Source organism: Pipistrellus kuhlii, unplaced genomic scaffold (assembly GCF_014108245.1).
Source record: "Pipistrellus kuhlii isolate mPipKuh1 unplaced genomic scaffold, mPipKuh1.p scaffold_m20_p_6, whole genome shotgun sequence".
Taxonomy (NCBI): domain Eukaryota; kingdom Metazoa; phylum Chordata; class Mammalia; order Chiroptera; family Vespertilionidae; genus Pipistrellus; species Pipistrellus kuhlii.
In genome coordinates, this window is record NW_023425562.1 from 54,872,493 (window position 1) to 54,896,309 (window position 23,817).

The 23,817-nt window shown below is 57.1% G+C and overlaps 1 protein-coding gene across 3 annotated transcripts in view; it reads right to left on the reverse strand.

The window, feature by feature from the left end:
* Window positions 1-4,043: 4,043 nt before the first annotated feature.
* The window catches only part of HM13 (histocompatibility minor 13), a 37,798-nt gene continuing 18,024 nt past the window's right edge, over window positions 4,044-23,817 (reverse strand). Inside the window, exons 4-13 of one of the 3 annotated variants that reach the window (XM_036418472.2) lie at window positions 21,321-21,409; window positions 18,995-19,080; window positions 18,766-18,891; window positions 18,060-18,117; window positions 15,514-15,597; window positions 13,382-13,418; window positions 11,385-11,487; window positions 7,130-7,215; window positions 5,335-5,481; window positions 4,044-4,444 (exon numbers count right to left, since the gene is read on the reverse strand). In XM_036418472.2, coding sequence (XP_036274365.1) covers window positions 4,345-4,444; window positions 5,335-5,481; window positions 7,130-7,215; window positions 11,385-11,487; window positions 13,382-13,418; window positions 15,514-15,597; window positions 18,060-18,117; window positions 18,766-18,891; window positions 18,995-19,080; window positions 21,321-21,409 — 916 coding nt within the window. In that variant the 3' untranslated portion in view covers window positions 4,044-4,344. Of the gene's footprint in view, window positions 4,445-5,278; window positions 5,482-7,129; window positions 7,216-11,384; window positions 11,488-13,381; window positions 13,419-15,513; window positions 15,598-18,059; window positions 18,118-18,765; window positions 18,892-18,994; window positions 19,081-21,320; window positions 21,410-23,817 lie in introns of all 3 variants that reach the window. The other 2 variants (XR_004984372.2, XM_036418473.2) reach the window with 2 other exon arrangements.

Consider the following 23,817-nt stretch of genomic DNA (forward strand, 5'->3'; position numbering starts at 1 on the left):
GATTAACCGGTACACTTAGTAGATGCCTCCTTTGCTAGATGGAGATAAGTTAATATTTCTTTTTGCTAGAGGTGGATTCATTTTTATTTTCAATTGCATTTGTTTTTAAAAAATATGTTCACTTGGCTCAGAACTCTAGTGATTTAAAATATACAAAAGATTACTGTATTTTCCGGCATATAAGATGACCCCCTAATTTTAGTTAAAACATAGGAAAGGCCTCTATTCGCTGTATAAGACTACCCCCCACTTCCAAGGCAACACCAGTTTTTTTTTTATTTTTTTTTTACACAGAGAGGAATTGAGAGGGATAGAGAGTTAGAAACGTCGATGAGAGAGATACATGGACCAGCTGCCTCTTGCATACCCCCCACTGGGGATGTGCCCGCAACCACGGTACGTGCCCTTGACCGGAATCGAACCCAGGACCCTTCAGTCCGCAGGCCGACGCTCTATCCACTGAGCCAAACCGGTTTTGGCACCAGTTCTTTTTTTAATAGACCGCCTCTCTGACTCTGGCCAATCTGAGCAGGCTTTTTTTCGTTTCAAAAGTCGTCTTATACGCCGGAAAATACGGTACACATACAGCAAAAATTTCTTCCCAAGACACCTTTGAACCTTTCTTAGCCTCATATCTTGTACACTCTTCCAGAAATGTCATCTGTCGAGGTCCTATACACTATACGTGCTCTCCGTGGATTTGTCACTCCGTGTTCACAGCCACCCATCAGGTCGGTGAGGAAACTGAGGCTCAGAGACCGGAAGCCACTTGCCCGGAGTCACACACACTGAGTAAGCAGTAGACACAAGACAACGTGAGCGTGTCCGCTTATGAAGCGCCTATTACGTGCCAGGCCTCCAGGACTGTCCCAGACTCGGGACATTCAACAGATCATTCCGCTGACAATGATCACCCTCCCTCCCTCCCTCATCTTCTGGGCGCTCGGCTGGGTGCTGGCTGGGTGCTGGGGACAGCTCATCGCGGGAGCCATTTTCTGGGTAAGAAAACCAAGAAACAGAAAGGGGAAAACCGCTCTGAAGCCACAGAATGATCATCAGCGCCGTTTGCAGGTGGGAAGCTGGGGCACAGAGAGGGCAGCGACAGGCCCAAGGAGTCCCAGCCGGGAGAGGCAGGGCAGATTGAAAAGCTCAGTTTCTGCGAGTGGCCATGGCCCCGCCCCTCGAGGGGCGTGATCAAACCCGGCCCCGCCCCCTGCCCTCCCGGCCCCGCCCCCGCCCCTCCGGCCGCGTTCCAGGCGCCCGGGCGCGCTTCCTGCCGGCTCCGCGGGGCGGGCGGGCGGCCGGCCCATCTGGCGGCCCCACGGGGCGGCGGCCCAGACTCGCTGGAGCCGGGCGCGGGCCGCCCCCCTGCCGCCTGCGGAGCCCAGGTGTGGCCGCGGCGGGGGAGGGGTGTGCCTTCCTTCCCGCTCGGCCCTTCCTGACGCACCCGGGCAGGATGCAGCCGCTCGCTCGTTCCCTCCTCGGCCGCCGCCTCCCGCAGCCCCGCCTGGATCGCGGAGGGGATCCGAGGTCGGGGAGAGCGGTGTCCGCTCCGGGGGAGACCCCGGTCAAGTCTGGCCCCTCCTGCGGGGAACTCAGTTTTCTCATTTGTGCGAGGACCGTTGGACTCTGACCTCCTGGACTCTGGCCTTGCCCCTCAGGAATCCCAAGCAGGACTGTGGGAGCCGGGGGCAGCTCTTCTGTCTTAGGGGCTGACAGTATCCATTTTTCACCCATTTCAAGTCTGTCTCCCCATCACAACTCCGCCCGGCGGCACTCCCTGTGTGCCCTGCTCACACCTGGTGCCAAGGCTGGAAGGACAGCTCAGGGCTTGACCTCCCTCAGGTGCAGCCTGCCTGGAAGGGAGGTTCTCCATTTCACGGCCGAGGAAACAGGACCGAGTGGGCAGGCCCCTTCCCGTCCCATCCTGGCAGCCAGCCCGTGCGTCACACTCGGACCTCCTTCTCCGATGTGCCCCCAAGATTGGAACCCAGAACCCAGTATCCTGTCAAACAGCGCCTCCGGTGAACACCAATCGTGGTGTTGGAAGCCAGGCTCCTGGGTTCAAATCCCCCCCTGGGAGCTCCATGTCCTCGGCTTCAGCTCCTGGATCTGTGAAAACGATGGCGCCTGCCTCACAGGGTTGTAACAACATATTTCTGAAACCCACAGCATGATGCCAGACGCAGGGCAAGTACGAGAAGCGGTTGCGCCGGGACCCTCAGCAGGGCCGGGCTTCCCTTTGCAGACGCCTCCTTCCTCCTGCAGTTAAAGGAGACCCAGGCCCCGGAGCGGAAGACCTAGCAAACCAGGGCAGAACGTGGGGGTTTCCGAGCAATTTCCCGAGAATCCACCCCCATCCTGGGGTGCGGCTGGAGCCAGGCCTATCCAGGGCCCCGCCCAGACACCCACCCCTGCTTCTGGGGCGTGCAGGCCCGATCTGCCCAGCCCGGTGCCATTTTTCCACGGGACTCTGGCGGTGGCAGCTCACATCTGGAGTCTAGACTCAGAGGCTCTGCGGGCCGGGCCTACCGCCCAGGCTGGGCCACCGCTGCCCGCTGTTTGCTCAGCTGAAGCTGGTTAATTGGAATTAGAGTGGCCTCTGCGGAGCCGGCTGGCCGGGCGGGCCCGGCATGGCCGCTGCCGAGGTCTGTGGAACATCTGGCCTGGCCAGGATGGTCATTAGGTGGCGGGCGCCCGGCGCCACTGCCACCTCAGCCTCCGCCGGGGGCCGGCGGTGACTCAATGGGGCCTTTGTGGACCCCGGGCCGCAGAGCCAACCGCACTGTGTGCCTGGGCTGCCTGCCCCATGTGCCGCCCTCAGAGGGGCCTTGTTCCAGGACCACACGGCCTTCCCTCCGGAGGCGCTGGAGTCGGAAGAGCTCCGAGAAGCCCCTGAACGGGACCCCCTGGCCGGGAGAAGCCTCTGAGAGCTCCTCCCCGGGCCTCTTTCCACAGAACCCTAGGCCCCGAGAAGCTGGGGGATGGCTCAGAGCGCCCAGCGGGCCGGCCGGTGACTCAGGCCCAGGAGGGGAGGAGGTGCACCGCCTTAGGAACTTTGGGGGGCTGTCTCAGCCCACTGGGCACCCCCTCATCTCAGGCTCTCTGTGACCCCACTCCTCCCCTGGTGCCCGGGGGATTTCCTGCCGGCCATGGAAACCCTGCTCCTGGGAGCTGCAGGCCCTGGGCTGAGATGCCCTCTGAGGCACTGGGCCAGGCCCTCTCCATGTTTCTCTAATGGCTCGGGCCCTTGTGTTGTGACCAGCATTGCTGTGGGGAAGGGGTCGCTCCTAGGTTCAGGATCCTCCTGGCCTTGCAGGGGTAATTTTGGGAAGAACCCCAGGAAAGATGGCGTGGGGGCCTTCATCTCCAGGATGTGAGTCCGGTGCTCTCCAGATGAAGCCAGCGATGCTGGTTCTTGCCTGGCCGGCATGGCTCTGGTTCAGCATCAACCTACGAACCAGGAGGTCATGGTTCGATTCCTGGTCAGGGCACATGCCTGGGATGTGGGCTGTGGGGCGTGCAGAAGGCAGCCAATCAATGATTCTCATCACCGATGTTTCTCTCGCTCTCTCCCTCTCTGAAATCAATAAAAATGTATTTAAAAAAAATAAAAAAAAACCTCTTCCCTGGGGACCAGGAGCCCCTGCCCATTTCTCTGCTTCATAGACACTGGTCCCTTTGCTGAATGAGGTCAGCCTTTTGGTATCTACCCCTCCACTTCCCTCCATGGCTGAGTGGTAGGTGCAACAACCCAGCACGCGTCTACCCTGCTTGCTGCCCCCTAGCGTTGTGAGGACAAGGTGAGGGAAACTGGATGGCTAGTGGGAAGGAGGGCCCATGGGCACCCTCTGCTGGCCACATGGCATCCTTGGGGTTCGGAGCTAGGCACTGGGTGGGCATCGGAGATGGGACAGAGGGGCCCAGAGATCAAGGTATCCCCCAGGTTGCGACAGTCCAATCCCCAAGAAGCGGCTTCCGGGTCAGGTTCTGGGCGGAGTGAGAGCCAGCAGACCCACTGTAAGATGCTAGGAGCGCGGCGGTCTGCCTGGGCAGCGGGATGAGTTTTTAATGTGAGGCAAAGTCAGTTCATAATACAAAAATCTAAAAACCAGACCCACCTCCCACCTGGCACCTGGGGCAGAGGGGCGCTGGGGCTTCCTTTGCCGGCAGGTGGCAGGGAGGGCACAGGAAGGCCAGAGGAGGGGAAGAGGGAGCCAGGGCACTGAGGCGTCACTGCAGGGTCGGGCTGCCAGGCCTGCGGCGCCCTCCGGCTGTGCGCCCCGCGCCTGCGCTGGTCCGTCCCCGGCCTGATCAGCCCTCAGAGGGTCAGGCACCAGCACATCATTTCTCCTTCTTCTCCAGCCCCTCTGACGCTGAGGCCTCTGCTCCCTCTTTGGATTCGGCCACGGCTGCTGGATCCTTAGGATCTGACTCTTCGTAACTGACAAAAAGCGAAACAATAGAAAGAGCACATTTAGAGGCGAGGGACAGAACCTGTGCCCGCCGTCCCACCATCCCAGGGAAACCCGGCTCACGAGCATTGCCAGCCCTCTGCCCAGTGCCCAGCCTCCTCCGGTGCGTGGCCCGCCGGCTCTGTGCCCTCCCCAGACAGGCGGCTCTGCTTCCCAGTGCCCGCCGGTGCCAAGAGGCGGCAAGGGCAGTGGCAAATGGAGGAGTGGTTGGGCTTGGACTTGTGTGAACCAACGTTAAGCTTCTTGAACCTCCCGCTGGAGACAGCGGGAACAAAGGGGCAGCCAGGATGCGGCTCTGGGAGATGGCTGCCTCCCAGGCCACAGGGCAGGAGTCAAAGAATCAGCCCCAGGGGTGCGAGTGGGCGGAGGGCTGCTCTCCTGGCGAGTGGCGAGCACCGCTCTCGAAGGCGAACACCCTGGCTTAGCTCTTACCATGGGCTCCACTTATTGAGCAACTGAGTTCATGCCAAGGACAATGCCCACATTTCCTCACTAGATCACCCCGAGGCAGGGATATGCCCACTTAACGATGAAGAAAGAGGCTTGGAGAGGAGAAAGTGACTTGCCCAAGATTACAGATGCACAGGGAGTGGTAACAGTGTCTACTACTGTACGACAGGGGTGTCGACACCCACTCTCTCAGGAGCCCCGCATTCCTGGTGAGGACACGGAGGTTCGGGCTGCCCGGTTCCCTGCCCCACAGCTGGGTGCAGGGCTGCCTGATGGCTGTGTGTGTGGGGGGCGGCCTTTTGCCCCTGGCAGTGCTCCCTACCCCACTCGCTGGGGCCGGGTACGTGCCCTACCTTGGGCCCTGGGGCAGTGGGGGGAAGCGGGCAGGTGGGCACCCGCTAGGCATTACATGGCGCTGGGATTCTGCGGGCGCCGGCGGTGAGGGCCAGCTAGCTTCTGCTGCATGGAGTCGGCCAGACTGGCTGGGGAGCCCGAGATGGTGGGGAAGTGGGTGAGCCTCGGGGTATGAGGCAGGATTTCCGCCGAGGACTCGTAGCTGTGAGAGACAGACAGAGACAGAAAGGAGAGATGGCGAGGAAAAGACTAAAGGAGGACAGAGCCTGCTCTTCCCAGGAGCAGCGAGCAGAGCTGTGTCTTACTTTCACCTCTCTGTGCGTTCAGCTTCTCTGGACAGAAGCCGGTGTCACTTGGAGAATGAAAAAGAAAAGAGGTACCGATACGAGGGGGTACCAGACATCTATGGCTGCTGGGAGCATTTCTCAGATACGCTGCGGGTGAAAATCAAGACGCAGACGCTCCGAGAACGCCATCTGTGCGGGAACAGGCACTGTGCTTGCTCTCGGGTACAAGGGTGGCTCTGAGTGCAGACACTGTGACAGAGCCGGCCTGTGGGTGTCTGGGCGCTGAGGGTGTTGTCCCTCTGTTATGGAATTTTGTTAGCTATTTGAAAGTAAATAAATGAATGAAAAAAGGGGGAGCATAACAATAAAAGGGAAAGTAAAACAAAGGATAAGGTGGAGAATCAGGGAGAGAGCAGACAGAAGGAGAAGAGAGACCACCTGCTTTTTCACCTCACCCTACGAACTCCTCAGGGGCGGGGTAACAGGGACATTTAGGGAAACCAAGTACCCATGAGTGAAGGGGCCCCTCTGTTCTCGCTGGGGGTGCTCAGAGCTTGACTCCATGAGGACTGGGACCACAATAGGCCTGGGCCCCGACGGGTTACCCAGGGGTGGGTGGGGGCTGAGACTGGACAAGAGCCAGAGGGTGAGGGCAGGTGCTCAGCTCAGAGGTCAGGTCCCACCTCTGCCCCCAAAGCGCCCCTGGATCTGTCCCCAAGTTCACCTGCAGTCTGTCACAGAGTCTAAGACTTCAGCAGGCCGGGAGATAAGGGCAGGCAGGCTGGAGCCTGGGGCTTCCAGGCAGGGCAGGACGGGGGAGGGTGAGTCACAGGCTCCCTTGGAGGCAGCCAGGTGCACGGAAGGCCCTGGCGGGCGCTCGAGGGACAACCTAGAGGCCAGGCAGGTGGAGCTGGGTGGAAGGCCCGAGTGGGCAGCTGGCAGCTATTTCTGGGTCCCTGGCAGGCGGGGTCAGCGGTGCTGAGGAGCAGGCACCTGTGGGAGTCACGCAGGCCTTGGGCTGTGGGTGGGGCTGCGCATGGGCGTGGCCGGTGTGCAGATGGGGCTGAGACAGAACCCAGCGGGCTGTGGGTTACAGCTACAGGGGCGGCTGAATGGGGACTGACACTTGCCTTCTAATCTGGGGCCCTTGCCGCCACACCGGAGCCTCCCTAATGCTCTCCGTGGAGGCTGAGGCCAGGGGAGGGGAAGGACACGCTGGTCACACGGTGGCACAGCACAGGTGGCCCGGCGCAGCCCGTGGGAACTCGGGACGCCTGACAGTGAGGCAGCCCGGGGGAGAAATTCTACACCTGCCAGTCCCTTGTCAAGAGCAGCTGGCCTTTGGCTGTGGGAGCTGTCTGGAGAGGCCCGAGGCCTTGCCCTCTGCTGGCTCCGGCCCACGGAAAGGCTCCGGCGGTGCCCACAGGCCAGGCACCCACCTGCTGGTGGAAAGGGCGAGGGGTGGGGCTGGTGGTGGGAACAATGTTCCCCTGGCGACATGTACAAACAGCTCCGCTGGCTGCCTGCAGGTGCACCTGTGCAAACGCCTGCCCTGCCCCTTACCTGAACATCTCTGTCACCTCTCCCTTCGCCAGCGCCACCAGGACGGGGAAGCCGATGCAGGCGGGGACCAGGTACAGGAGGGCAGGCTGCAAGAGGACACAGGCTGTGAGCAGTGCTGGGCAGGATACCCCCTCAGGGCCACGCACCCTTTCCTGGGCGTGACAGTGACGGCTACTGCCCAGGTTCAGAGCCAGCCAGTGTCTGGGCCTGAAGCCGGGCTCCTGACTCCTGGACCGGGCTGCTCCTCGCTAGGAGGGAAGGCAAGAATCCCAAAGAAACTCGAGTTTGCAGAGCTTAAGGGTGCCAGGAGTCTGGTGGGCAGCATCCCAATGTAACCTCTTGGTTGGTCCTATTTCCAGAGACCCTCCTTCCCTAGGATTAATTAAATGAAATATTTAATTAACAAAATTAAACTGTCAAATAGTATATTGAATTAATATGTATAAATTCTCACTTGAGGGTATGTTTTTATTGATTTTAAAAGAGAGGAAAGGAGAGAGAAACATGGATGTGAGAGAAACATTGCTCAGTTGCCTCCTGTATGCACCTTGACTGGGAATTGAACCCGCAACCCTTCGGTGCAGGGACAGTGTCCCAACCACCTGAGCCACTGGCCAGGGCCTGGGAGTTTGCGTTTTGGGCACATGCTCCAGGAGATGCTGCTTCAGTGACAAGATGATGATGGTGACACAGCTGCTATGGCCTGTACGGAGGTCACGCAGATGGCCGCTGGCTCTGCCGGGATTCACACCCCGGTGGTCTGGGCCCGAAGCCTGTGTGAGACTCGGTGTGCCTGGCTTTGGAGGACGGCAATTACTCTAAGGACCCTTGTTCATGGAACACCTTCTGTGCTCACCGAGCTCAGGCCTCCCAGCCTGTCTCCTCCTCCCGAGTGCCTCCTGGACACAGAGGCTGATGCTCTGGGAGGAGGGGACAGCCTAGGCCTCAGAGGTCTAAACAGTAAACAGGGATTGAGTATCGGGCACACTAGGCTCAAAGCCATCCTTTCCCCTGCAGCATCTGAGAGCTGGTGTCACTCTACTGTCCAACCCCCCGGCCCCCTATGCCCCCTTCTTCCTTCTCCACCTTCGCCCGCCCTGTCCTGCTCTGGCCAGACTGGCCTCGTTTCAGTCCTCACACCACCTCCAGCTTCAGGACCTCTGTGAGATGCCCCTGTGCCTGGATCTCTCCTCCTCCTTCAGCGCTCAGCTCGGCTGCTACCCCCATGGGGAAGCCTTCACTCGCATGGCCAGGTCCTCTTGCCGCACACTCTCAGGGACCCCTGGATTTCTTCACAGCTGCCTGCTCATGGCTGGATCCCTGGCACCCAGAAGAGGGCCTGGCAAACACTAAGCAAACAGTCTTCCTGGATGCCCAGTCAGGAGGCGCTTGGAGATGGCTGGCTGAGGGGACATCCTTCCTAAAGCCGAGCCGGCCCGACCAGAGAACAGGGCTCCACAGCCTGAGTCCGACCTGCAGGGCATTTTTTGGCAAACTTCACGGTGGCCTGTGAACCACACACACTCCACGTTGTATTATCCTTGAATCCAATAGCACCATAAATATTAGGACCTGAGTTTTATGGACGATGCTACCGAGGTTCATACGGAGGTAATGACTTGCCCAAGTTAACAAGGTGGGGGTTGTCCATAAGTGGCTGAGCTTGGATTCGAACCCGGAAAGCTGAGCTTCTCTCAATGCATCAGGTCTCTGCTATGCGCTAGGCTTTGCGCCAAGAGCAATAGGAATCACGACGACGAAGGTCTACACCAGAACCTGTGAGGCAGCGAAGGCAGCGCTCAGAGCTGACGGGAGCGGCTCCTTCGGGAGGCAGGGAGTTTATCAGGAGGTCACAGGCGCACTGTTTTCTTTCCTCTCAGGCACCGGGAACCTCTCCAGACGAAGTCAGCGCTCAAGAGGCTAGGATGTGCAAGCAGCTCAGGGCGGTGAGCAGGGGCTAGGACTCCTGGCTTTCCATTCATCTTGGCGCTGGATGCTGAACCTCGCCCCCCTCTCTGAACAATGAGGTCACTGATCATCTCCAAGGGCCTTTCTAGAAGGCGTCTGGACCCCTGGCTCAGTGTGGCTTTCTGGGAGAGGTTCGGGGGTTAAGACTGCTTAGGCAGAGGACACCCTTACTAAGGAACCGCTGGCCCTGGGCCTGCCTGTGTCTGGGAGAGACAGACCTCTCAGGACAGGATCCCTTTCTCAAGACTTTTAGGGAGATGCCCACATGGATGACTGGGGAGGATGGCTGGGCTGCTGCTGGGGAGTAATACAGGCCTGGGCTTAGGGGACAAAAGTCCAGGGTTCCAACTGGGGCCCGGCTTGACTTGCTGTGTGACCCAGGAAAGGTTCCTTTTCTGTCTGGGCTACAGTGTCCCCCACAAAGAGATGACCTTTCTCATGCCTCTGTTCAGTTGTGAGAGCTCCCGATGGAATTCTCTAGCCAAGGCAGAAGGCAAGCCTGCCACCTGGCGGCCGCCGGCGGAATAGCTCTGGGTTTGGAATCGAAGGTCTGAGAGCAGGAGAAGAGACATCCAAGCTCCTTCCCCAATCCAGGTTCAATCCCTCTCTGCAGCCTCCTTGCCATTAGGTCACTCTCAGCTTGCACAGCCCCCAGGCTGTTTGGAGCAGAAGAGAATGAGAGAGGGCTCCACACTGGTTCTTGGTTTCTTCACCTATGGGTAGAGGACCTGTCCCTTGTGTAAAATAATACTTTATGCATACTGTAGATATGCAAATACTGTAACCACCGAACAACGGAATGAGCAAAAGGGTTTAGGAGTGCCTGGCACAGAGTAACTGCTCAACAAACAGTTCTTGGCTGGTGCCCTGGAGGGTCAGGGAGGTGGGGACCAGCAACAATGACAGTTAAAACTACGTGGGCCAGGCATGATTCAAGCAACTCCAAGGCGGCTACTTCTATTTACCCTCATTTTCTGTTTTTGTCCATCTACTAGTGGCCAGTGCAAGAAATTCGTACACATTAAAAGGGAATTAGAGGAAACATTTTAATATTGCTATTTGCCCTTTCTCTATAATAGAAGTGTCAGAGAGGAAAGAAAGTTAGCAAAATGTATATGAAAACCTTCCTCCTGTCAAGAGTGTGGGGTGCATCGTGAGACCCAGAGTCAAGTCCCTGCCCACCCACATGCACGCATTGAAATCGCATGAGATCCAGATCCAGCTGGCCCCACCCCTGTCAAGCCCCACTGGGCTCAGGTCCCCTGGCCCGGTCCGGCCTGGTGCCACACAACCTCAGGTCCCTGCTAATTGCTCGTTACAGGAACCTCACCTCCACTGCAGGCGCAGCCATCTTGTGATGGCATGAGGGTTAATTTGCATATCACCTCTTAATTATATAGGGGGATGAGGAAAATCACGAATAAGTTCAGCAACCTGCCAGAGTCCCACAATTGCAGGTGGTAGGGTCTATGCCCATCAGGGCTCCCTTAGCTCCTTTCCACACTGCCCTTCCCAGAGCCGGGGGCTCAGAGCCTGGGCTTGGATTCCCCGTGACACAGGTTTGAATCTCAGCTCCACCACATACCTTCTGCCTGGCACCTGAACTGGTTCCATCTGTTCACAATGACCCTCGTGAAGTGCCGAGCAGAGCCTGGCCCACAGAGTGCTCTCATTTCCAGTAAAGAGCACTGTCCGCTTGCTGTGCCTTCCCAGTCTCCCCCTCTTCAGGTCACACTGACAACGGCTCCAGCCCTCACCCCACCCTGTTTCACTCTGTGGCAACTCAGTACCCATTTTGGTGGGACAAGGAGGCAGAGCCTGGCCAGGCTTAGGGAGTGAGGGAGGGGACCCCCAATACCCTATCACTCATCTGGCAGGGCGAGCACTGGGCTGACACACCCAACACACACCCCACCCCCAGTCTCTGTCTCCTCCCACTGAGGCTGAGGAGTCACACCCTCTCTCAGACCCCTGCAGCTGGGGCCACGTGACATGGATCTGGCCCATGAGGTGTGGGCAAGTCTGCTGGGAAGGTCTGGGGAAGGTGTCCCCTTCTGATGAAGGCAAACAGGCATGGCTGGTACTGCTTCCTCCTCCTCGCCCCTAACCTGTGTGCTGCCGGAAGCAGAGGCATCATCTTGCAAGAACCACGAGTGGAAGGCGGAGAATCAGACATGCTTGCTCTGACAGCAACGAGTAACGTTCACCTCCGGATATGACAAATACCCCCTATGACGCCCCCGTTACCTGTGTGAAGCATTCCCCATACACTGAGGGCCCTGCTCACCTGGGCGTGTTTGAAGATGTGCATGATGAAGATGGTGAGGCCCAGGCCGAAGATGTAGGCCGCAAAGCTGGTGTAGAAGTAGGTGTGGGTGTTCTTCTTCAGGCTTCGGGAGAGGACGGGAGGAAGAGGGAGTGTGAGATGCAGCGTCCCTTTAAAACAGGAGCTGGGGAGACCCTGGAGGCGTTGAGGTGGCTGAGAGCTCTGGGCTGGGATTGTCCAGAAGTGGTGCACACTCTGGAACTGCTCCAGCTGTGTCTCTGGACAAGACACTTTCCTTCTCTCAACCTCGGTTTACTCATCTGCAAAATGGGGATCTATCCACCACCACCCATCTCCCTGATGGTTGTGAATATCAAATGCTATAATCGAGGACAGAGGCTTAAGATTCAAGCCGGCACAAAAATCACCTGGAAACCTGGTTAAAAAACAAAAACAAACACCCCCCCCCCCCACAAAAAAACAAACACCACAAGAGTTTGAGGTCAAATTACCAAGGAGTCTGAGGTAATAGTTCTGGAGCAAGGTCCTGGAACCTGCATTTTGAAAAACCCAGGGGAATCTGATACCAGTGGACAATGCTTTTAGAGAAACTGCAAAACTATTTTAAGTGCAGTGCACATGATAATTCAGTTGTCTGTTGTGAATAATAGATGCTGACTGCATAGATAAAATGCCAGCGACTTCCTGGAGGCGATTCATCCAAGATCAGCTTCAGAACAGCTGAATCACAAGCAGCCTGGCTCACTGCCATGACAGGACTTTCCTTTCCAATGCCAGCGTGTGACCTCTGCGTGTCAACAGTACTGGGGACAATGCCTGGTGAAACGAACGAGAACTTCTGAGCCCCTCTCTCCTTGCCTTGGCTGCTTCTAAGCCCTGAGCTGCAAGTACACCGAGAGCCGCTCTGTTTGGAGGCCTGAGGCCAACTGACTCCCTCTGGGCACGTTGCACAAATTCTGGAACCAGCTCCAAAGGGCTCGCTCATCCTGAAGTCAGATCTGAGGTTACTGGCAGCTGCATGTGAGTCTCCAGCAGAGCCCAGGGACTTTTGAGGGTTTCTCTTTATGTCACCTCTGAACAGCCAAGAGTAGCTGGCTGACACAGACGTGCCTCAACTTACACACCGGCCAGGTCCTTCCTGAAGGCTGCCTGTGAGTCTGCATTCATGAGTCCCAGAGGGGCACTACACCAACAGCCAGCTGTATGCGGGTGGGAAAGTAGTTTCACATGCAAACTGGATTTCAGTGATGCTGGTACCAAGTTTCTCATGACCACTGCTAACACAACTATTGCTTTGGCAATGATTGGCATGAGGAAATGAAGAAAAGTTCATAAACCACCTCAAAATCAAGGGCACACATTGCCAGCTCCCCATGGGGTGACTGAATGCCACCTGCTGGCGGCAGGTCCAGCTGGCCAGGTGCATTATTAACTCAAGCGCGACCTTCCCTGTGTCTTAACTGGTGACTCAAGCTGGCCCCATCTCTCCCCGTGCTCACGTTCTACAGTGGACTGAAAGAAGTCTGAGAAGGGGAGGGTGGGGATGGCGGAGCAGCTGGGCCATGGCGACCTGCCCCAGGCTGATAAGAAACTCGAGGGCTGACTGAGCTGACTGAGCTCCCGAGGTCAGACTGTGCCCAGCACTCTCCAGATCTGCGATAGGGAGGCAGAAACTTGCTTACTGCTACCATAAGGATGCAGAACCTTAGCTCAAAAAGGTCAGGCCACTTGCCAAGGTCACAGTGGGAGAAAGCACAAATGGGTTTAAATCCTCTGGCCTGTGATCCTTAACTTTTTCTTTTTTTGGTCACAAGCTCTTTGAACACGCAGAACCTCAAAATGCAAAAGGCAGATAAAATCAGAATTGCTCTGATTGCTGGGGGGTGGGGGTCCCCCGAGGCCCCTTCTCTGGGCGCCTGGAAGGCAATGGAGATCCCCCCGCTAGGGGAAGGCCCTCACTCACGGAGCCGGATGGTGAGGGGTCCCAAGAAGCTTACCTGATGTCAAAACGCAGCAGCAAGGCAATGAAGATTCCTGCCGGGAGAAAGCCAGGGTGAGAGCGGCAGGGAAGCCAGCACCGCAGAGCTGGAGCCCTCGGTCCAGGGAGGAACTAACACACAACTGGGCCCCCAACCTGGTGATGCCAGGCACGGAGCGACCACTGGGACCCAGGGAGTGGCCAATACGCCAGCTGCCAGCAGAAATCCTGTGTCCCCGCCATCAGGCCACTCAGAACCACGAGAAGGCCCAGGACTTCGCTTTGGCTGGGACCACGTGGATCTGGCACCTCGAGCACCAACTGTGCCACACTTGCTCCTCTTCCCAATGTTTATCGAGGGCTGCTGGCACCAGGCACCACAGGCGATAGCAGGGTAAGCAAGACAACTGCACCCCGAGTTCAGCCAAGGGGGCACGGGGTACACACTCTGCTCGCACAGAACCAGAGCCGATGTGAGATCAGAACAGTGAGGGCACTTCCCGCCCCAGGGAAGGGGTATCAAGATGAGACCAGGCTGGGGGAGGAGAGTGCTTTGAGGAAGTGACATTTGCCAGGGAGAGGGGACAACAGGAGCTCAGAGATGTGGCAGAGGTCCAGGGCAGCCAGGAGGCTGCAGCCCAGAACAGGAGGTGCAGGGGACAGACCAGCCACGCAGGGTCCAGAGGCACGAGGAGCTGGGTCTCTGTCCTGAGTGAGGGAGCACACTGGGAGGGTTCCAAGTGGGAGAACCACGAAGCACATTTAGAAAAAGACCGTGCTCACAGGCTCAGGGAGAAAGAGGATAAGCAGATCAGGAGGTGGCTCTGTGGGAACTCAGCAGAGGATGGCTAACTCTGTCCATCCACTGAGCTTCTATTTGTACTTTAAAACCCAGCACAGACACCCTGAAGTCCCAGGACACACGGCCCAGCCTGTGTGTGTGGAACACACACCACACCAGTCTGTGTCTCTCCCTGTCTGGTCTTTGGGTGGAATCATTCGGGGCAAGGGTGGAATCTCAGTTAGTTGAGAGCAAACTCTCAGGAACCAAAACATTCTATGCTGATCAGAAGCACCGACTGACAACATATACTTCATTTTAAAGAGGGAAACGAGCCAGCCCCCACCAACAAATGCTGCCTTTCCGTAAGCAAAGCGGGGAGCTCAGTGCCCCCTGGCGGCCGAATTCTGCAACTGCTGCCTCCGTTCCCCAGCTGACCCAGGGGTCAGAGCTCTCACTATTCCGAAAGCATCCGGTCCTCAGAACCATCCAGCGACCTGTTCTTTGAAGAATATCACCGGGCTCCGTGAGGGCACAATCACCTAACGTTCACGGTGACTGCTGAGACAGGCGTCCGTGGGCACACACGGAAATGCAGCCATGTCCCTCTGGTGCAGGCCGTGAGCCCAGATCACAACCACGGGGACACTGGGCAAGTCTGTGTGGTGCCTGGGACAGGCCAGCTGCAGAGGGACCTGAGTGCTTTATGGACTCGAATCTCCGTCTACGGAGCTGCCTCGTCCTGGGAGGACGCCTCCCTGCCTGACAGCACTGCACGTTATGGAAACTCTTGGCTTCAAGCCCAGGATCAGTTGCCTCCCACACGTGCCCCAGCCAGGGCCAGGGGATCGAACCTGCAACCCAGGTACATGTCGTTGACCAGGAATCGAACCCTCGACCCTTCAGTGAGTGGGCCAATGCTCTAACCACTTGGCAACACAGGCATGTTCTGCCTGGAGCCCTCCCAGCACTGGGGGCAGAGGACCAAGGGGACTTTGGCAGTCGCACTTGCAGACACTGGTGAGGGGGGGGTGTATGTGTGGGTGTGAGAGGGGGCCGGCTCTTTCACCACTGACATGAAATGTGCCTTTTCAGCGTACAGTCCGTCTGTCATACACGTTTATCTTTGTAGTTCCTGAGTAACAGCTGTTCACCAAGCCAGCTCAGCGAGGACACTCCTGGCACTGCTGTCCCTCCAGTGCCCAGCCCAGGCCTGGCACCGACTGGCGCTCCGTGTGTGTTGAGGCGGATCCCTTCACCAAGCCCGGGTGGAGCCAGGGTGGGGAGGTGAGTCACCCTCCCCTTTCCCACTGGGCAGGCTGCTTCACGGCATCCTCCTCGGTCCAGGGGACCCTCCCCGGCCCCGGTACCTGGGATGACGATGTCGCCGAGTCCCAGCATGGCGAAGTTGTCCGCTTCCAGGCCCTTCTCCAGCAGGTCCTGGGGGAACACCACTGCGGGAGGCGGGGGGGGGGGGGGGGGGCGCGTTGGTGCTGGCCCAGCCCGCCCCTGCTGCACAAACTCACACCCCTGCACTCTGCGTGGGTGGGGGCGGGGGCGAGAGGATGCTGACAGGCTGATGGGCACTGTCTTCACCGGGGACCACCGCTGGTCGGAGCAGGGAAGGCTCCGGGATCGTCTGGGCCAAAGGCTTAATGCCCTCATGGAGTCACACAGCAATGGAACCTTGGTTAACTGGGCTGACCCTCGGACACAGTGCTGAGGTGTGACAGGCGTTCCGGCTCACTACGGCAGGGCGAGGGCAGACGGGGTTGTTCTAAAGCGGGGAGCCTGGGCTCTAGGCTCTTCCTGTGTGTGCGGAGGGAGAGGTCACACACCCACACATTCCCTGCTGGAAGCCTCCCGCCCAGAAGTCCCTCTATGGGTTTTGGATAAATACAGATTGAGAGAAATCCCGCCCCCCCAAATGTCCAGTTATGGCCAGAGGTGGCTGTAACTGGATTTTACCCTCAGGGCCCTGAGAGCAGAGCAGTTAGGTGTGAGCTTCAGGGTCAGAATCTTGGCTGTGATGTGTGACTTTGCAGTTACCTAATGGCTCTCTGCCTTAGTTTTCTCACCTGTGAAATGGGCGTGACAACAGAACTGAGCCCATAGGGTTGTGGTGAGACTTAGATGATGGGCACATTGTTAACTGCTACCTCATGCCCTCTTTACTAACCCAGTCCGGACTTTGGGTGGGGCAGCCTTTCCAGGCGATGCATTAAGTGTGCTGTGGCTAAGACGATCAGGCAATCCCGGTCCTGGAATTCCCCGCTTCCTTTGCTGCTGGGGGTGGTCAAGTGACCTAGCGCTGGGCAATGAATGACCCACAGGCCGAGGCTCGCTGGGGGCTGTGGGAAAGCTTGTGCTCCCCTAATAAACGTATAGACGCCCTTCCCTCCCTGCGGACTTCTTCCTGCTTTGAATGCAGTTACGATGATTTCCCCACTCAGCCTCTTAGTCCTGGTACCACTCAATTCTGAGAGGCAGATGTGGAAACCAGGGCCCAGAGAGAAGCCTTTCCTAAGGTCTCACAGCCAGCAGGCGTCAGACCTGGGGTTCAGGTCCAGGCGGCCTGACTTCAGCGAATGTGCAGGCACCCCCTCTGCGATGCTGCCTCTGAGCCTCTCCCAGCAGAGGAATCGGCCTTCCCGCCGGGAAACCAGACTCGAAGCACCAGAGACCAAACAGGACAGTCGTACCCCTGTTCGACTGTCTGATTTCCTACTGAGCGGTGTCCAAGTCCCTGGCATGATACTCCTGCTTTCCCCTGATCTGGCCTCTTTCCTGCTGCTCCCCTAGCTCACCCCTCTCCCTCCCAGGGCTCCGTGCAGTTAGCTGAAGCTGTGCGCGTCTACCTTCCGAAGGCCCGCTCTGCCCTGCATGCCTGGTAAGGCACAGTCCTCCATGATGCAATCTGTCCCTGACACTGGGGCTGGCTCATCCATCAAAGCACGTGGGGAACTTCTCTGGGCAACGGTCCTCACCCGACACCCTTGGTTCTGGGCGGCTGCTAATTAAAACACCTCCAGGAGCAGTGGCCCAGGCCTGTCCACCCGACCCTCCATCTTCCCACAGGAGTGCCTGGCTCAGGGGCCAGGGCGGGCTCCATACGTTTACTCAAGCTGAAGCTGGGAGAAACGGGTTTTCCTCGGGTCCCTGAGCTGGGACAAGGGCATTAGGGGCGGCGTGTGGCCATGATTCCTTCTCGGGCTCACGGGGATGTCCTGTCTGCAGCAGTGACTGTGGGAAAGACAGTTCTGAACTGACTCTCGGAGGCCGACGTCACTCTGACTGCCGAGCCAGTGCTTCCCATGGAGCCACTCCGTGTGGCGCCTTCCCAAGGCGACCCTCGCCTTCTCCCTGCCGTCAGGCCTGGTGCAGCAGCTTCCGGGTGGGTCTCCTGATCCCCGAGGTGACTCCTGAGTAGTCTAAGGCTTAAACTCTAAGCTAATCATGCTTTCCCTTATCCCCCTTGCTGATGACTGGGGGCCGGTGACGCAGTTCTGGCCAGTGAAGTATAAGGGAAGCTGCAGGGAAGATATGGGGAAAACATTCCTCTTTGATGAAAGAGAGAAAACTCCCCCATCTGTCCCTGCACACGGCTGTGAGGAACCCACACCGGGAACTGTGGCAGCCACGGGACCAGGACGGGATGAGCGGGAGGGACAGGCGGGCATGCTGAAAATGGGGGGTGTGACCAAGCAGCTAGAGGTGGGGCTTGGGCAGAGGTGGCTGGATGTGAGCACGGCTGGATGAACCATGGAGACAAGGAACGGAGGCTGGAGATGCAGGAGAGCTCGGAGGAAGATCAGGTGTGTGGGGAGAGCTAACGGACAGGAATGACCAGAACAGGGACCACAGGGACCACTGGGGGGGGGGGCAAAGGGACTCCCCATGTGGGGTGGTCACTTACATTTTATTGGTGCTTCAAAGGACCTGGCCACTGTCACCATTACATTGGTGCCAAATACCTAGAAGGACAAGAAAGGAGTCTAGAAGGACATGGGGGCCGGGAGGGACAGAATGGCTGACCTCAGGCGCCTCTATGTCCTGCTGAGGTCTGCAGGGAGAGGGCAGGGAGCTGGGACGGCTCCAGAGCAGATGCCAAGTTAAGTAGGCGGCCCCTGACACTGGTTCTGGGGACACTTCATGGGGCTCCTGGTTCTGGGCAATTCAGAGGTGTCGGAAAGAGCCTCTGACGTCCCTGACCAGGCACCGTTTGCCCCGTAGTATCACCCCTTTAAGAGAAGAGGCTGCCTGAGGCTGGAGAGAGGGACCTGCATCAGGCTGCCCACGACCCCACAGCAATGCCTCTCGGTGTGCGTGTGGCAGGTCTCAGCTCAGGGCGGTGTGCAGCCAGAGCCTTCAGTCAACAGCAGTGCCAGGCCCGTTAATCACGCTAACTACCCTCGCCAGGCCGCCATGAGGAAGAGACGAGGCGGGCTGCGGGCACCGGGCACAGGTGGGCTCCCAGCCAGGGGGGACCTGCTCTCTCCTGTCATGGATGAAGGCAACTGAGCCCAGAGGGACCTTCTGAGGCCTTGACTTCCAGGCCACGGCTGCTGCCCCCCGTCAGAGGACCGCTGCCCGGGCAGGGCAGGGGGGCAGGGAGAGCTTACCCAGAAGATGTCGTAGATGAAGAGGCCGCCCAGCAGGATGCAGCCAGTGCTGACGTTGTTCAGGTGCAGGAGCTCCACCCCGTTGAGGGAGAAGGCCAAGCCAAAGAGGTTGTTGGCAATCCAGTGCTGGGGGAGGAGGGAGTGAGACTGGGTCGTGTGCCCCCTGCCCCGTCCCACCCAGCGCTGTCCCTGTCCCCCACGGACCACATGTCAGGCCCCGGCGACTTACTTTCCTCAGCAGGTACCAGACGCCGACGATGCTGCTCAGGCCCAGGCACACCAGGTCCTTGGTGTCAAACTCATAATTGATGATCTCTGGGCAGAGAGGCCGGGTAAGTCCACTCCCCGGGGCGGGGCTGCCCCTCCCACCTGTCAGCCCCTGGACGGAGGAGGGCATGGCTGTGGGCACTGCCAGAGGCTCAAGGGAGCCACCCCCAGTCTCTCCATTTTCCTAGAGGAGGGAATGGAGGCTGAGAGAGAGCAGGCCAGGCCCGGTGTGGGGTCGGTGGGAGGTGGCTGGAAGCACAGGTTCTACATGGCAGGTGGGTGCCCCCGGGGGAGGCTGTTCCCTTTCTGAGCTCGTTTCTTATCTGTAAAATGAGGATCACGTCACCTCCCTGACAGGCTGCTGTGGGGAGCAAGTGAGATGGCCCCTACGGAGCTCCCAGCGTGGCGCCTGGCACACAGCGGGAGGCCAAGCAAGCCCGGGTCTTTAGCAAGGTCCCAGGTCTTTCAGGAACCTTTCTATTTTGCCGCCAAAGGAATCAGAAAGGTTGCTGGCAGCCCTACGTCACTAGGAGAGGAGGAAGAAAGTAAGAGATGGCGCCTGGAGAAAAAGCAGGGGAGAGTCCCTGGTCGGCTCCTGTGGCAGACAGCCTCCATCATGTCTAAGTTTCCTAACAAGGAAGCCCGGGGCCCAGAGCACAGCCGTTGTTCCAGATCTCAGAGGGGAGGAGCTGCCGCTGGGCCCCGCTTTCCGCTTTCCTCTGTGGTGACAGCACCCTGGTGATCTTTATCTGGACACGAGGCCAACCAGCTCCTGGCCACAGCTCCCAGCTTCCCCTGCGGCTAAATGGGACTGTGACCCAGCTGCCTCTCCTTCTGGCTGGTGGGGCTGGGAGTGACGGCGCACCACCGGTCATGGCATGAGGCAGAGCAAGAGGCAGACCGCGCCTGGGACCCTGAAGATTTTGTGTGCAAGCTTGCCTTTTTTTTTTTTTTTTTTTTTTTTTTTAATATATTTTATTGATTTTTACGGAGAGGAAGGGAGAGAGACAGAGAGCTAGAAACGTCAATGAGAGAGAAACATCGACCAGCTGCCTCTTGCACACCCCCTACTGGGGATGTGCCCGCAACCAATGTACATGCCTCTGACCGGAATGGAACCCGGGACCCTTTAGTCCTCAGACTGACGCTCTACCACTGCGGGAAACCGGTTTCGGCAAGCTTGCCTTTCTTTCTTTTTTAAAAATCAACAGATCCACCAGAGATGCAAAAACGTCACATAAAATAGCAGTTCTTTAGAAACAAGAGAGAATGTGCTAGGCTCCAGTAGGAGAGTGTGACGTTCACAAACTCAGACTTTTCCATGTGAGACACCTTCCATTTGGTTAATCCATTGTAATCCTGTTACAACATTCAAACCCACAACCTAATGAAACCCCAAACCCAGGCTTTCCCCAATTCCCTGTAGTTTTCACTTTCTTTTTTAAAATGTTTGTTTGTTTATTTATTTTTAATAGAGAGAGGAAAGGAGAGGGAGAGAAAGACAGAAACATCAATTCGTAGGCTCTGGTTGCCTCCCACATGTTCCCTGACAGGATCAAACCCACAACCTGGGAATGTGTCCTGACCAGGAACCCACCTGGCGGCCCTGCCAGCCACTCTGGCCGGGGCACAGCTTTCAGGTATGTGGGGAGAGCTAACGGAGCCCTGGGTAACAGTGTGGCTCGGTGGGTTGAGCGCCATCCCACTCACCAAAAGGTGATGCGCTCAATTCCTGGCCAGGGCACATGCTCCGGTTTTGGGTTTGACTCTGGCCAGGGCGTGTGGGAGGCAACCAATTGATGTTTCTCTCTCTGAGTCTCCTTTCCTTTCTCTCTTAAAAAAAAAAAAAAAAAAAAAAAAAAAAAAATATATATATATATATATATATATATATATATATATAGTCACGGAACCTCCCTTTCAAATCTTAGGTAGGAAAGTAATCATACTAAAAACAGCTACAACAGACAGCTTTTTCTGAGTGCTCTCTACAGCCAGGCAGTGTGCTGGATGCTTCCCACTCATCACCCACTTGCATCCTAACAACATACCTAAGTGGGAGGTAATAGATCATCCCTTTTATTTTACAGATAAAAAACCAAACAAACCCCCAACGAAAACCCCCAAGGCTCAGAGAGGGAAAGGCGCTCACCCAGAGCCCCCCAAGCAGGCAGTGGCAGAGCTGGGCTGTGAACCGGGCAGGGTGACCCCAGCCCACTTCTCCATCACTCGCTCTATGAAGAGCCCCAACACCGGAGACAGGGGAGGGGGAGGATGGCAGCACTGACCTTCCTTGTTCTCCCCGGAGCCCTGAGTGAAGAGCAGCTGGTACTGTCGGTTTGGGAAGTTGGCTGGAAAAAACTTACTCATGAAGGGGCTGGAAGAAAAGACAAAGCAGATTGGCAAACAGAGCCCCTGGGGGCAACCACAGACCCACTCACCCAAGAAACAAAAGCAGCAGACTTGCATGTAAACGCAGTTTTTAGGAGAGCAACGGATCTCAAAGTCTGGTCCACACACCTCTGTACGAGAGTCCCTTGTCAAGAATGCAAATCCCTGGGCTCCTTTTCCAACTTACTAAGTGAGATAACCTGATGGTCACCCCACTCCCTTGACTTGTGAGGCCTGAGACTTTTATGAGCTCGCTGGACTTGATCAGCTTGGCCTCTTCTCTCGTAATCCAGCACACTCTGTTTCCTGCCCAGGCGGGGAACAGGCATTCTCTCCTGGATCACCCACAGAGCAAGATCAGCTAGCACATTGGGCCTCTTGGTGCAGCCTGGGGTGGCCACAAACTTGGGTGGCCCAGCCCTGAAGCCTAATCTGCCACACACCAGCTGGGTGGCCCTGGGTGAGCCACTGTAGCGGCTCATCTCCTCCGCTGTATGGGGATACTACCCTCTGCCTCAGCTGCTGCTGTGAAGATAGGAGAGAGGGCAGGGAGAAGCTAGGCCAGCAGTGCATCCACAGCCAGAATGTAAGAGCTGTGAGTTTCCCTCATCATTGGAGCTTGTCTAGGCCCGGAGGTCGAAAGCATTTGGCAATGCCAGATAGCCTGGCATGACTAAGGAGGTGGGCAAGTCCAGGACGGTGTTCCCAATGGCAGGCACATGGAGGCAGGCCAAGAGGCAGCTCGGGCACAGCGGTAAAGGCGGGGGGAGGGAGCCCTCTCTCTAAGACCCTGGGGCTCGGAGAAAGATGCGGCATTAAGAAGGACCTCTGGGCTGTTTCCCCGCTTGTCAAACAGCCAAGCCCTCCCAGTCCGCAAGGCTGTGGCATGAGATGTGGCAGCCCCAGCCGGAATCGGGAGTGGCTTCCACAGCGGGCTCTGAGGAGGTGGAGGCGGAAGCTGGGGTGACTGAGGATGATGCAGCTCAGCTTGCTGAGTCACTTTTGGGAAAGTCTAAAGCCTGAGTGTATGTGCGGAGGCAGAGAGAAGGCCCAAGGAACTAAGCCCTTCACTCCAGTCTGGCCTCTTCCTGAGAAGCTTGATGCTTGCCTTCTCAACCAGCAATTAGGAACATGGACTCTGGAGGCAGACTTCCTGGGTTCAAATCCCAGCTCTGCCACTTATTAGCTGTGTGACCTTGGGCAAGTTACTTAATTGCTCTGTGCCACCGTTTCCTCACTGGGAACACTCCAATATCTTCCTGAGAGTCGCCTGGTGCCAGGAGGCTGCTGGCAAATGCTTGCTCAGAGGCCTCCAAATGCAGACTATTGTTTGAGGCGGGTTTTTTTTTCTGGTCCTCGATGGCTCACGTCAAAGCTAAAGGTCACTGCTTCCTGCTGGGAAACCACATCCTGCTGCCCTCTCCCCTGGGGGTGGAGAGCACTGGTGACATGGCCTCCTGTTCCTAGAGTGGCACAGTGTGGCTTTCTGCCTCCTTTTCTCCTCTAAAGGTGAGCTGGGGGGGGGGGAGTGAACTCACAGGTGGTACAAATAAGTCAGGTTCCCTGGCAGAGAGGATTTTGGCATGGGCTCAAGTCTCGGTGATTGTGCAAGGTAAAGGCAGGCTGCAGGCCCTGCCTTCCCCCAAACCCGAACCTGGGGTTTCTTCCCACAGACATCGAGGTCGGCCAGGAAATGGTGGTGGAGGTGGAGGGAATCTCACAAGCTGGGCCGACCCGGCTCGGGCTCAGGGCTTACAGCCTTTCAGCAGGTCTCGCTGCCGATCCTCAGGAGGCCACTGGCCACTGGAGGGGTGGCTGGCCGACCCCCTCTTTAAGCTCTCTCTTCCCCTTTCATCCATCCCAGTTTCTGATCCACATCACATTTTTGAGAGAATAGCTTTGGCCCTATATAGTGAGAACACCTCTTCTGCCCATGGCTATCCATTGTTATTTTATTAATAATTTTTTTTTTGGCCTGGCCAGTGTTACTCTGTGATTGAGTGTCGACCCATGAACGAGGAGGTCATGGTTCAATTCTTGGTCAGTGCACATGTCCAGGTTTCAGATTCGAACCCCAGTAGGGGGTGTGCAGAAGGCAGCTGATGGATGATTCTCTCTAATCACTTATGTTTCTATTTCCCTTTCTCTGAAATAAAAAAACCACAGGTCTTTAAAAAATTTTTTAAAAAATTGATTTTAGAGAGAGAGGAAAGGAGAGAGGAAAATACCGAGTTGTTGTTCCACCCATCCTTGAATTCACTGGCTGACTCCTGCATGCGCCCCAATTGGGGATCAAACCCGCAACCCTGGCACATCAGGATGATGCTTCCATCAACTGAGCCTCCCAGCCAGGGCTTCATTGTTTTCATAAATTCTAATCTTCCCAGGTCATAC